Source organism: Osmerus mordax, chromosome 6 (assembly GCF_038355195.1).
Source record: "Osmerus mordax isolate fOsmMor3 chromosome 6, fOsmMor3.pri, whole genome shotgun sequence".
NCBI lineage: Eukaryota > Metazoa > Chordata > Actinopteri > Osmeriformes > Osmeridae > Osmerus > Osmerus mordax.
Window position 1 is genome coordinate 10288490 of NC_090055.1, and position 14612 is coordinate 10303101.

Consider the following 14612-nt stretch of genomic DNA (forward strand, 5'->3'; position numbering starts at 1 on the left):
ACATCACATGGGTGACAGACGACTGACATGCAAGACACTCAAGCACATCAAAGTAAAAACATGCAACGTTTTTAATTATGAACGAAAATAGGCATATGCTCTCTAGTAAATTCATATTTATATGTGGAATTAGACGAACACATTTTACATTTTATCTTTTAATGTCAACAAGAGTAGTCCATCACGCTAACGCTTACCGTGTAGGATTGTAAGGTGTAAAATGTAACTCCACAGCAGAAAGCACAGCCTGACTGAATCTGAAAGCCCATCAGATTACTTTCATAATACTTTTTACTACAGAAAAGAAAATCTCACCTATAAGCTGAGAATCGTTTTCGTCATTATTAGTGAGAAGTCCTCCATGTGCATTAATTCGTTTAACCGTTTACAGCTCATATTACAAACACCAAATGTATTTTGGAAATTGCCATGGTTCAATCTTCAGCAGTAGACAATTTTAACTTCTAATGTTATTGTATTTTAAATTCAATCAAGAAAACATAAAACTTCACAATCTTGCGCACTAAAAGAAAAAGGCAGACGGCAAAGTCAACACAGGTTCTCGTGGTGTTTAAAATGTAGTGGAGCAAGACCAGTCAAGGAGAGAGCGAATCAGCAGCAGACTGCAGCTGCTAGGCAACGAACTGTGGTTTTCTGAATCAAACCTCATGGAAATTAACAGCTGTTCCACTTTTCTGTAAAGCGCAACCACGTGTCCTTCGAACAGTCAAATATGTTTTTGAGGTTTTAAAAAATTAAATCAAGGTTCATCCTACATGGGACGCTAAACATGCAGTTACTTTTAAATGGTCTAATGAATATGGTATGGCGTCAGGTATAGCCTACACCTAGTTAATTGAGAAGCCTATAGTATATCGTCAATACATGCCATGCTCAAGAGAACATCAAGAGGTTTTGGATGATTTTTTATGCTCGATAAGTGCTTTTGGCTTGAGCATTTGTACATAAAAACAAACACCCATGGATTGTCACCTGCCATTATAATGATAATCTGACTGTTCTGCTTTCTTAAAGACGGAAGATGAAGCGCTAAGAATAAACCATAGGCTAGCGTACAACATGCACTTGTCACAACTATTCTGGTGGTCTGTAGGGTGGCTTGTCCCCATTTCCCACAGCAATTAGGAGAGTTTGCAGACAGGTCTGATGCCGCTCACCCCACATGCAATTAGGTAGGCTATCCGGAAAAGTATTGTAGCCTATTGTCGACTCACGTAAGGGGACCATGGGTATGTGTAGACTACTGAATGTTTCTCATTTAAAAGTAGGCTAAATCAACTGTCAAAAACATAGACGTGTAGGCTATGTACATGTAGCCTAAAACATCACTTTGAGGTATTATCAGATTTTCTCTATGTAACTAACACAACAAAAATGGCACCATCTGCTGTTCAATGGTGGTAGCCTATGTGCAAATGTTAACTGCATGCATAATCCGCTTTTAAACGTTGAATTTCAATTCACATCAGTTTAAGATAATTTCTAAAGCCAACCAGACTGTAAAATGAGATATCAACGTATTTTATTTGCGGGGTTTCCACCTGTGTTCACGCAGATGTAGGCTACAGCTCTAGCTAACGGCACCGCATAAACTACATGAACCTGTGGAAATTTAGCCTATAGGCAGCCCTGAGGCTACGGCTGTTCGTACACCTTTTCAGATGTTGCCTATAGGCTTTGTACATTAATATGCTTATAGGCTACTTTTGCACGGTTTAAACATCATGCGTGCATACACAACAAGGCTGCCAACTTTTCAAAAAAGTGAGATTTGAGTGAATTTGTGTGATTTGGAGTGAGATTTGGTGGGGCCAACCAAAATTTCACGTATTTGCATGCATTTTTCAAAATGAGCTGCTAGACTCGGATTGACGCTATATACCCAGAATTATTCTCAGGAACAGGGTTGGACAGACCACTACCATGGCTTTGCGACAGACAACGAACAAAGTGTACATTTTCACATGATAGTGGCTTTGGCAAGTCGAAGCAGCACAAGTGAATACAAATATAAAGGATGGAACATGTGGATTGGTTCATTTTTCAACTTTGTAAGACGTCATCCCCTCTGGTCGAATGGGATGTGGTTCCCTCAGAGCTGATACCCACCCACTTCACAAACCGCCATTTGGAAACCGAAAAAAAATAAACAGGAGGCACACAAGCGCATTGTTTACATCAAGGTAAAGTGTCTAGAGACATCATGTTTGCCTCTCTATAACAATAATGTAGACATAACTAGCTAAGTTCAATGTTGGTCGGAATTAGTTACAAAGGAAGCATTTACGTGTTTTTAACCTATGCTTAAAATCTGTGTGTTTTTCAAACATAGCTAATTTGCTGACGGGATATGTGATGGGCACAACGACGCTAGCTTGCTAACTACAGTGCTGGCTAGCCTGCTAACCTTACCCACTGTAGACGCGGTGTTTACAGAGCTAACGTTAGCTAACTAACCAAAAGTCAATAAGTCGTTGTATTTATACATTGCTAGCTTGTGTGTTAAGTCAGCTGGTTGTTTTACAGATATTAACCAGTAGTCACTGGTAAGCTGAACTGGGATGCTAGTATCTGCGTGATGATGATGGCAAAAGTTTGACGGCTGGTGCTGAGCAACTGCTGCGCGCCAATTTTGTTTTTAAAGATAAATAGGAAAAAGGCTTGGTCAACACACACTAAACTCTTGCAAACAAGCAGAACTAAGACGGTAGTTTAGTAATTAATGTTAGCAAGGTAGTGATGTCTACTGTTGATAGTTGTTATTAGCTACCATCCATACAGTGAGGGTCAAGTATTTTAAAGACCTACAGGTCTTGAACCGGTTACTGTTGCCGATCATATCTAGAGTTAAATTGCATTAAAAACGTTAATGTAATGTAACCTAATTTGTTTTAGTTAAGGAATGTAATATACTAGTAAATGTACGGAAATAAACATTGTAAAGCCCAATGATGGATATCTACAGAATTATGTTATCTTGATGTTGACGGGGTCATCAAACTCATTTGGGGTCATTTACTACTTTCATACAAGTAGTAAAACGAAGTGTACGTGTTCCAATTCAGGGCATGTCCGCAAATGATGCACAGTGTGTGAACATGATTGAGGATCAAGATGAGAAGATGGAGCCAATGGAGGAGGAGGAGGGAAAAGAGGAACCAAAGAAAACTGACGAGGATCACTCCATGGATGGTCGCAGAAAACCACGGAATCGACAACAAACGTTTGGTGGGTTAAGCAAAATAATGAGGATCACTTACTAATTTGACTGATTTTCCAAGCCAGCACTGCAAACAATGATATCATAGTTCATGTCTAATTAGAATGAATAAGTAATGGACTTTGCCTACTCAACAAACCACCTCATTTTTGGGGCTGATAACTATTTCCACAATTCTTGTGTATACCATAGCACATGTTCTAGATGCATCTGCCATCAAGTGATGTTAAGTATGAAGTTGATAGTAATTATTGCACATGAAGGTGACTGGTCCTGCTTTCAGATCTCAACGACATCATTAAAGGGAAGCGGGAGAAGAAGACTGTGCAGAGATTGGATTTTCAAGTTGCAAAACCAAAGGAGCGTCTTAAGATTGAAAATGGTATGACACAACTTTGGTCTTGTCCATTGATCTTTTGAATTTGAGTTAAGCTGTCTAGATTCATGCTACTCTCTTATCTGACATTCTCTTAGGCAAAGGAGATAAACTGGGAGATATTGCAAGAGCAAACCACCAAATTGGAAGGATGAAACCTCCGGATCTGAAGCCTCTCCACAAAATTCTCTTTGATAGACCTGGAGCTGTTAGTATACCCTTACATTAAGTTTTACTACTGTGGCATAAAATCAGATTTATGGATATCTCTGATGACGTGTTGCCTCATGCTTGAAGTATTGTTAAAATGATCTGTTCTGAACCTGTCGGGTAATGATGTGGTTCTCCTTCAGGTTTCAAATATGAGAAAAAACATGCGACTTTTCAATGGCTTCCTATTTGATGTCGACAGTGATCTCTATGCCAAAAAACAGAAGATGCTGTTAAAGTAAGTAGTACGGGACTCCCCCTCATTGAGTTTTAAGTGAATTCCATTGAAGACATCTTTTTTAGCAGTGACTTATTTGTGATTTTCACTTTCAGTAGATTAGTGGGAACTGAGAATGTTGTCTCCCACATAAAGGACTTCTTCGTTCCCTTACTTAGGTTAACAAACACAAAATTGAGGACAATCTGCAAGGTGTTGGACCTGGAGAGGGGAGGGACCCAGTCCGTTCTTGCAGAGAGAATCCTGACTTTCCTCATGGCGCCCAAAATCACAGGAAAGGTGCGGTGAAAGTAGCTGACTAGCACTTGTGTGTCATGTTGGAACCATAACGTGTAAAACTGTTTTTTCGAATGTGTGTATGTTTGTTTATCGCAAACAGCAAACCGCTCCTCAAACAACTTCCTGCTTCATGCGGGAAACAGACACACGGACGTTTCTGCCTTTTATAGTTAGATTACCTATTTCACCACGATCCATAGAAACTTTGTTCTAAATCTATGTGCTTCAATTTGGAACATGTCCCCTCTGCAGCTTGTAATTTCGAAGAAGAAAAAGAAATCCAAAAAGAAGATCTCTTCCAAAGACTCCACAGGCAAGACCAAGGCCAAACCCAAGAGTGCTAGTCCCAGGAAGCCCAAAGCAGAGAGCAAGTCCAAAGCCATTGTCACTGACTCCAGCAGTGAAGATGAGGACGAGGATGAGGAAGAGGACAAGCCAGGGGTCACCGCAGAGCTGGACGGGTCAGAGGCAGAGAAAAAGGGTGGGAAAGCTGCCAAAAAGGAAGAGGAGATGTCCAGTGAAGATACGGACGATTCTGATGATGACATGGATGAAGAAGAGGAGGAAAAGGTGCGCTGTCTGCTTCCCCCCCAAGCTGCTAAAAGTACAGGAGAGACAGGCTAAAATACATTTTCAGCATTTTAAGTTTCAGGTGAATTTAACCTCTTTACCAGCAGGCGTCCAAGTCGAAGCCAGCCGCCAAAGGGAAGGCCACATGTAAGAAGACCACACCTGTCAAGAAGAGACCGGTAAAAGTGACAGCTCCCCCGAAAAATAAATCAAAAGAGGTTGTGTCGGATTCGGAGTCCAGGTCTCAATCTGACAACGAAGACGAGAAAGACAGCGACAGTGAAGTTGAGAGAGCGAGAAAGGTGAGAGACTCGTCATTCAAGTATTCACTGATAACCTATTATGGACAGAGGAAAAGAAGGGACGGTTAAAGGGGAGCTGGTGGCTTGAAAACTGTTATTATAATCTCTGCTCTCAGACAAAAAAGAAACCAGCAGCGAAGAAAGCGCCAGCGGCCAAGCCAGCTGCCAAGACTAAGAAAGCAGACAGTAGCAGCAACAGGCTGAAAATAACCACGGACAAAGACGCAGGTAAGGACATAAGTGGAACATCTCCAGTTTATCCCTCTCCACAAAAGCCATCCTTTTTTATTCATTTAGACATTTTTGGTTTGTGTTTCTCCATCTTCAAATAGTAGTTGACGACAACTCAGACGATGACGAGCCGTTGATCAAGATGATCAAGAAGCCTCCTTCGGACGAGCAGTTGAAGGAGATGTTGAAGAGCATACTGAAAGACGCCAACCTGGAGGAGATGACCATGAAGCACATCTGCCAGAAGGTCAGTCTGAAGGAGCATTTCCACAATGTCCTAATTGGCTTCTACAGATATGATTGGCTTGTTCTGTTGAGGGATGCATCTCTGTAACCTTTCTAAAACCCTAGGTGTACGACACATACCCTGCATATGACCTGACTGGTAGAAAAGACTTCATCAAGAAGACAGTTAAATTGGTGAGTTTTTCCGTCCTCTTAAACATTTACTAAATCCTAGCAACATATGTACAAGTGGCCAACTGTTATAGCTCTCAGATCAGTAGTCAATGCCATATAGCAAATTTAGTATGCTTAGTTTGGATTGTACAAGATTTAATCTAAGGGATGACAGCAGCCTCTGCTTCAAAACCACCTGATATAAACATGTATATCTCAGCAAAATATTTTATACAAGATAAAATGGAAATGGTCTAAAATATATGCAATGTCTTCCTTGTTTTTTTTGCAGCTGATCTCTTAAAGAACCTTGGACAGTTAGCACCAATGGTGTAAATGAATGTTCTGGAAAAGGAATATCAAGAGAATGTATGAATCTATGGTATAACCGCCAGTCTATCTCCGCCTACTTTGTTGTCTTTTTTTTCTTTTTTTTATACATTAGTTTTCACTGTGTAATCTTCATTCCTGACTCTGATCTTTTATTTCATTTTTTCAATGTAATTCACCAGCTATTACGGAATCTGTACTTTGTTTGCCACCATTGTTTTAGAGAATTACCTCAATAAATCATAGAAAATACATTTTATGGATTATTTAGGAGAATGTTTCTCATTGTTCCTTGTGTGCACAGGAAAATGTGTGCACAGACTGGCAATATCAAATGCCCATTGAATGCTGGGATCATTTCCCAAACAAGATGGAATTAACAACCTGACTGTACCATGACATTTTTTAAAGAACGTTTTGCAGGTCAAAATGGCAAGATTTGGAAAATAGATTTTGAGTATTTATTGTTGTGGTTAAGTTTGTAAAAGGAAGTTCATGGGTTGCCAAATTGTTTACTTTAACATTTGTAGAACTAAATGTTTTTATATGTAAATGTGTACATACGTTTTTTATTAGTTAGCCCATCAAGTACCATGAGGACTAGAATTGTTTATTTTGTTTATGACTTTGTTTAGTTCTGTTTCTTTGGTCGGTGTTATTTTTAAAGTAGCACTGCCACTGAACTGTTTGTTATTGACATGGTGATATGCATACCGATTAAACGTGCTTTTGGAATGAAAATTGCATTGGGAATTTCTCTTTGAATTGTGTACGATGGGAAAGGAAAAACATTAAATAATCACGTTCGGGGATGTGTTCACGTTTTGAAGCAGGCGGGGGTTGGATTGCGAGGGTGTAGTTTTGATGATCGTCGTTGAAGGCTCATGCGAAAGTAGCTCCTGCAGACGCTGGAAACAATCGATGGAACTGACGGATGTAAAGTCTTTCACTATATATTATTTGCAATGTACATTTTAGTTGATTTTGACCTTTATGTAATTTTTTACGTAGACTTGTTCTTCTGTAGCCTTAAGGGTTGTTGGATGTAAGACCAGTTGTAAACAGGTTGCAATGTATTGATACTATTATATAATGTAGCATTTGCATAGTCGGGAAATTAAAACAGAATGAGAATTGCTCAAGAAGCCCAGTGTTGTGTTAGTGCATGATCACGTGTTTAGCAAGACCGCCTTCGAGACCGGTTCAAACTGACTTATCCGTGGATAGCCTATAGCTCTTAAAAAAATAGCTAAAATTCAGCACTGCCTGCAGAAGATTTTCACAAACAAAACGCGAGCATTGCATTTGCATACCCTCGAGGACAAAGCACATAAACTGCAATGGGTAGCTTCTGTTTAATACAGACTCGCTGTTTTCTCCGCCAGGTTTTGACAGGCCTGCCCGCTGTCATGCATCGGCAGTATGGCCTCGATATTTCTACACAACTGCTACGTAGTCAGGGCTATGTAGACGGGCGTTGGATATCTGCTGCTTCGTCCTTCTCAGTGTTGGACCCAGCGACAGGAGAAGAGATCGCAAAAGTAGCAGACTGCGGTCCATCCGAAGCTAAAACAGCGGTCGACGCAGCCTACAAGGCATTCTATTCATGGAAGCAATACACAGCCAAGGTATTAACATTAGTTATTGCAATCCGGATGCGATCGATATTGTCTATTTTGTCACAGAAGGTCACCCTGTGTCCATTGCCATGCATTATTGCATTATCTTGTCTACAATGAACGGTCATTTCATGTGATTATTTACAACCATGAACACCAATACGGCTTCAAAAGGAATCTTACTACATCCATCCATGTGCCACACTGTTTGGCTTCCCAACCAAACACTGTACGTACGCACTGTAACTTTTTATGAAATGCAGCGGGACTTTGTGGAGGTCAGTTGCTATATTGCAATCATTAATGTCAAACTACAAAAATTACGTTTCCGATAGCAAATCGTCTTTACAGGTATAACGTCAGTATATGCAGGCACCATACTGAAGCATGCTTATATGCATGCACCATGATAGGCACGATATACATGGCTTGGTAATTACTATACTTATGCTCATGCAACCATGTCATGCTGTTTACACAAGTATAATTCGGAGTCAAGGATCAATATGTATTCAGAAGTAAGTATTTCCTGAGTCCTACTGATCTTGCAATCAGCTTGCCAGGGAAGTGGTCACACAAGTGTGTTGGTTAAGAATGATTGTGGAGTTAGGACACTTGACCTCACACTCATTTAATAAATCACCCAACAATTTGACCGAACATGCAGGTCCATCTTGTCTTTTTGAGAGAATCCTGTTTTTTCCAGTTGTCTTCTTCCAAGATAGTTGCTGTGCCAGCTTTATTTTCCACTCCAGTGACAGCAATTGAACAACAACCCCCTCCCATAGTTCTCACTCATTTGTCTATCCATATCCTGTTCCTTCCTCAGTATGTCTGTATCTTTGTGTCTCTTCTCTATTTCCACTGTACCAATACCTTTTATACAAAACAATACAACACAATCTGCTTGTATGACTGTAAAAGCTAGAACTACTATTCAATGAATACACCCTTGACATTAACAAGTTCAACGCATGGGCTACTACTGTATATCAATGACCTACATCCATTCTATTATGAAGATCTGCAAGTGCGGGCTCTCTTTGCCAAGTCCTTTGTTGATGTCCTGACAAGTGGTACGCACCCCAGGGCTAGAGCCGAACGGCCAGCGATAGAAAGATTTTTCCCAGACAGACTCAGGAGGATCTTTCACCTCACTGAGTTCCCTCTGCGGTCTTTTGGGTCCCCAGGAGAGAAGTGTGCTCCTGCGGAAATGGTACGACCTGATGACACTGCACAAGGAGGACCTGGCTAAGCTGATCACGTTTGAATGTGTGAGTACTCGTTCCTGGGTCTTTCGAGGCGAAGAAATAATCAACTGAGGGAGATGTCAAAGTCCAGGCATTTGTATGTGGCAGCCTTGGTACCATCAGTCTTTTTTTTTTATTAGTTGGCAACATACAGTATTTAAGTGAATACAACTGTGCTGAAAGAGAAAACTGTCAGTGTGTGTATCGAACGACGTGTTTTGTAACTGGGCATGTGTGTGGATCTCTCACCATGTGGTGTTGGTCCCGTGTCTGTCTTTCAGGGCAAGCCTATGAAGGAGTCTCTGGGTGAGATCGCCTATGCTGCCGCCTTCCTGGAATGGTTCTCCGAGGAGGCACGCCGCGTCTACGGAGACGTGGTCCCCTCGGCCTTCAAGGACCGCAAGATCCTGCTGCTCAAACAACCAGTGGGCGTGGCTTCCATCATCACCCCGGTGAGCAGAACTAGAAGGAGGCTTTGTGTGGGCTATGATGCACCACCGATACATGGAACTACTGCTACATGGGATGAGTGGAAATTTGATTTAAATGAGTGGAATGTGTTTTAAATTTAAAATAAATAAAAGTTTGATTGATGCACCGCACCTCCTGAACACACTTGTCACCCTCTTACCCCAATAATAGATGGTAACTGTCACCTCAGCAACATTGTCTTCAACAATAAAATGCATTTGTGGTTCCCCTGCATAGTGGAACTTCCCCAGCGCCATGATCACCAGGAAAGTTGGCGCTGCCCTGGCGGCCGGCTGCACGGTGGTGGTGAAGCCTGCCGAGGACACGCCCCTCTCTGCCCTGGCGCTCGCCGAGGTCAGTACTTAAGCGTCCTCCTGCCAACCAGAACGTCCTGCCGCAAATGTACTGTCATTACATCCTGTGTGTGTGTGTGTGTGCGCAGCTGGCAAGCCAGGCGGGGATCCCAGCTGGGGTGTTCAACGTGGTGCCCTGCTCCAGGGAGAAGACCCCCTCTGTGGGGGAGGTCCTGTGCACAGACCCCCTGGTGGGGAAGGTCTCCTTTACTGGCTCTACCGCCACAGGCAAGGTAGGGCCGTGCAGTCACTCTTCACTAGGGATGGGTATCGAGAACCGGTTCTTGTTTAGAACCGGTTCCCAGTGAATCGATTCCTTGGAATCGTTAGCAAAATTCCTTAACGATTCTGTTAACGATTCTCTGTGCCGTTAAACAATTAAAATGCTAAGTTTAATAATGGATTAAAAATAGATATGCTCAGTTTAATAATGGGACACGCGAACGTCTGTCTGAATAAACTATAAAAGTTCGTGCATAGACAGACTGCAGCAAACATGGCAACTAGGAAGAAGCGTTCTAAAGTTTGGTTGTATTTCACACGACAAAATGAGAACAACGCCACTTGTAACGCGTGTAAAAAGTGTATTTCGTCGAAGGGAGGAAATACTACAAATATGAAGAAGCATTTGAACACACAGCATGGAATGAAGTTACTGGAACGTCATGTGTTCGATGCATGCAGCAGCGCAGCTAACGTTCGCGCTTCATCTCTAACTATCTAAGGTAGAGCTAAACTGCTCAAAAGTGATCACAACCACTTGTTACTGTGTGAAGAAATTTGCCTTTATTGTGTGTAGTCGATCTAGTTATCTTCTGTCCCGTCGTTTGAAGCATACATTTTAGCTCCGGCATTTGTCTCCCATTAGTATTGATCTTATTGATCATTTCACGTTATCGGGGCGGCGTGTGTTATCAGCAAACGTTCGCGTGTCGCATTATTAAACTGAGCATATCGATTTTTTACAACAACATACCCAAAGTACATTGAAAGCTGTTGTTGAACCATTTGGAGTACATGCATGTAAATGGTCTCTTTTGAAAGGTGACACTGAAGTTATTTCCCCTGTTAGGACCCCTGTAAATCCTACTGGTGTTGAGTAATAGAAGCTTGAACACAAGGAAACTGAAAGTTTCTATCTCCGACTATATTTTGTTTTGAAAACAGAGGCCTGAAGAGGCCTAGAGGTGGTAGGTATTAGCTAATTTCAGAGCCAGTCAAAGCCAGTTTGAGAAATTCATTTAGAACGTGTGTGTGTGTGGGGGGGGTGCAGGACGCACAGACCTATGGCTGTAGAGGGGAACATCGATAAGAGAATCGATAAGGAATCGAATCGATAAGCAGGAATTGATAAGGAGTCAGAATCGTTAAAATCTCATCAATACGCATCCCTACTTTTCACACCACTAACAAACTGCTATAAACAAAAGACTACAATTTAGAAGTGCTATTGTCAGTGTATTGTCCATGGTTAGGCCAAGAACACAGGATGGAAACTAATGGTGGATGCCATTGAATGCCATGAGTATAATTGAAAATGCAAATAGTGTTAAAAGGAGGCACTGCACTGTAGATGAACTATGCTCACATCCTTGTAATACAGCTCTGTATACACGCCTGAACAGGTGTTACCTACGCATGCAAATGTAACAAACCTAATCGGTGGTGTTTTTTTTGGTATGTCACCTTCTACCCCAGATCCTCTTGAAACACGCTGCTGACACAGTCAAGAGGGTTTCCATGGAGCTGGGCGGCCATGCTCCCTTCATTGTGTTTGACAGTGCAGATGTGGACAAGGCTGTAGCAGGAGCCATGGGCTCCAAGTTCAGGAACTCAGGACAGGTACAGAGCTTTTTTCCTCTGAGGTCTTACAATTAAGTTGTATACTCATGGCACAGCAAGGGTAAGGTATTTTTTATTGCTGCAACAAAAGGATTGTTGTTTAACAGAATTTGGCATGGTCTGAGGTAGAAAGTTAACCATTGTCGGTAAGGCATTTGTGTAAATAATTTGTTTTACACTCAACCGAAGATGAATAAAATAAATACATCTTTATAATAATACATTTTATATTTTATATTTTTTATATGTTTTATATATATATTTTTATATTTATGTACATTTATATTATAAATACAACCTCATAACTCTCCCGCCCCGCTCTCCAGACGTGCGTGTGCTCCAACCGCTTTCTGGTTCAGAGTGGCATCCACGATCGCTTCATGGAGAAGCTAGGCCTGGCCATGGACGCAGAGCTCAGGATGGGCCACGGCTCTGACCCCACCACCACCCAGGGGCCCCTCATCAACGTCCGCGCTGCTGAGAAGGTAACGGGCCACCCTTTCTGTCAGGTCTCCAACTGGTTTAGATTTAATTGATTACAGCTGTGTAGTCAAACGCCTGCTTGGAAGAGAGAAGATGTATTTTTTACAGAGTTCAAAGCAGGCCTAGGCTTTGGTTTGTTAACTGTCATGGCCACTGTTAATGATGAGTTTCTCTCAGGTGGAGCACCAGGTGACTGACGCGGTGTCGCTGGGGGCCAAGGTGCTGAAGGGGGGCAAGCGTCTGGACGGCTCCTTCATGCAGCCCACCCTGCTGGCTGACGTCACCACGGACATGCTGTGTACCAAGGAGGAGACCTTTGGCCCCCTCATACCAGTCATCAGGTCAGTCAGAGAGCCTGCTCAATCCTTAGAAAACGTTGCTCTGTTTCGTCTCAAGTGTTGGATGTGGGATGTATCCTTTATGTTTTTCCACCCCAGGTTCGATTCAGAGGAGGAGGCACTTGCCATTGCGAACGCTTCTCACGTGGGGTTAGCAGGTAAGCTATCACAGTTCACAGCATGATTCATTATTCAAAGGGGCCTCTGGGATAATTTGAATGTATTTGAAAAGCAAACAGTGTCCCAACCCTCTTGGGTTTCAGGGCACCTCAGTTGTACTGCCGTTTGCTAACTGCCTACCCCATCTCCCACAGGGTATTTCTTCTCACAGGACGTCAGTCAGATCTGGCGGGTGGCGGAGAACCTGGAGGTGGGCATGGTAGGGGTCAACGAGGGCCTCCTCTCCACCGCGGAGGCCTCCTTCGGCGGGGTCAAACAGTCGGGCCTGGGCCGCGAGGGCTCCAAGTACGGCATCGAGGAGTACCTAGATGTCAAGTACATGTGCTTCGGAGGCCTGACCCTCTGAAAGATGGAGGTCGGTTGACCTCCCAGTACCTTTGATTCAGTTGTCTTCATGTGCTAGTTTTGAAGGTGATTGCTAAAGAGGTTGCCCTTAACCACAAATCTGGGATTAGGGTTCAATAACTGCAGTATGAATCGGGAAGAGAAACATCTGATCCAGAATCTGTAGTTAAGGGCTTTTTGACCCCCATTTGATACAAGGTGGGGTTGAGTGATGGTCAAAGGGAGATTCTCCAAGGGTCCATGTCATAGTTAAATCGTTCACACAGCTAAAACAGTTGATGACAATCATCACATATGATTCCTTGTAGAAGTATAACAAGACTGGTATTATGTTGTTATTTCCTGTCTCTGCAAATAGAGAAAGAAACCTAACTAGAGCCTTAATTGCTTGGATACAAGTGAAGAAGTAGGAAAATCACTGCTGAAGACTACATTAGAATATGCTATCGACAGACTTATACTGCTAAGTTGATGGACTGCATGTAGACAGATGGGAGAAATTCTGGGTTCATAAGAGGGTGCTTCTTGGATCTGGCTCTTGATAGTACTGGATCTTTGCTGCTTAGTTGTTCTGCAACTTCACATAGTTTTATTTGTGCAAATACCATCAATGTTAATTTCAACTTCAAATAATATGAAGTGTAGCAAGATGACCACGAAAATAAGCACAACTGCACTGATAGTGAGATTCATACCAATGCACAATAATTACATTTAATTATAATTTTTTACAATCTTTATAAATAACTGTGATGTATTTTGATGTCTGGGGTATTGTGATATTAGAAATTGTATCAGCTAAATCTAATTTAATTACAATTTCATGATACTTGGATTTTGAATATAGATGTTTCAGATGTGCTGCGTAATACTACAGTAAAGTTGTTGTACTAACACTTCTTTCTTTTGAATAAATTGTCCTATCCTATCCTAACAATCCTAATCCTAATTGGATTGTTCTTGATTATATTGGGATGTTACATGGTCATTTTTAAGTGTCTCTAACATTTAAATACATGAAATAGACAAACTGAATTAAATACTGTTAATTACATGCCTGCAATGAAAAATCTTGTCTCCTGTGAAATGTTGTCCCATAAGTGCCATTCAAATGTTTTTTTGTCAATTCAGTTTTATATTCATAACATATATTTCTAACTACTGTAAATATTATATGGATTACTTGTGGAAATAATAATAAAAAAGCAATATACTGTAAAACGTTTCGTGTTGTATGATGACAAACCTATATCCCTCTTGCTTTGACAGGATAATACAACATCCAACAAACTGTTCTGTTTGATGGAGTATAAATCTGTTCCAAGTGTCTTTAAAAAGGGTAAAATATTGAAGTCTCACAGGAAATAAATGAAATAAATTATACTCACTGAGAACAAAAATCTAAATTACAATTCAGTTGGAAATGACAAAACCTGACGCAGCATTTAACTCATTGTATGTGTAGAGATAAACCCCAAATGTCAACAGAATACACACAGTACCTTCAATTCAACAGTGTACATAGTAGAATAGTCACATTTTCAAGTAGCTTTAT

The 14612-nt window shown here is 41.5% G+C and overlaps 2 protein-coding genes across 2 annotated transcripts; both read left to right on the top strand.

The window, feature by feature from the left end:
- The first annotated feature begins 2097 nt into the window (after window positions 1-2097).
- On the top strand, window positions 2098-6913 carry dek (DEK proto-oncogene). The gene is given in 13 exon segments (XM_067238181.1): window positions 2098-2160; window positions 2163-2204; window positions 3087-3249; window positions 3525-3623; window positions 3716-3825; window positions 3971-4065; window positions 4224-4344; window positions 4597-4914; window positions 5022-5216; window positions 5333-5444; window positions 5549-5694; window positions 5799-5867; window positions 6139-6913. Coding segments are annotated over 13 exon segments (1545 nt in total). The 3' UTR covers window positions 6151-6913.
- Window positions 6914-7399: 486 nt separating this feature from the next.
- aldh5a1 (aldehyde dehydrogenase 5 family, member A1 (succinate-semialdehyde dehydrogenase)) lies at window positions 7400-14257 on the top strand. Its single transcript, XM_067237887.1, has 10 exons — window positions 7400-7804; window positions 8986-9069; window positions 9327-9497; window positions 9754-9870; window positions 9959-10102; window positions 11568-11711; window positions 12038-12196; window positions 12372-12535; window positions 12632-12690; window positions 12847-14257. The coding sequence occupies exons 1-10, from the start codon at window positions 7517-7519 to the stop codon at window positions 13056-13058; spliced, it is 1542 nt and encodes a 513-aa protein (XP_067093988.1). The 5' UTR covers window positions 7400-7516; the 3' UTR covers window positions 13059-14257.
- Window positions 14258-14612: the final 355 nt, after the last annotated feature.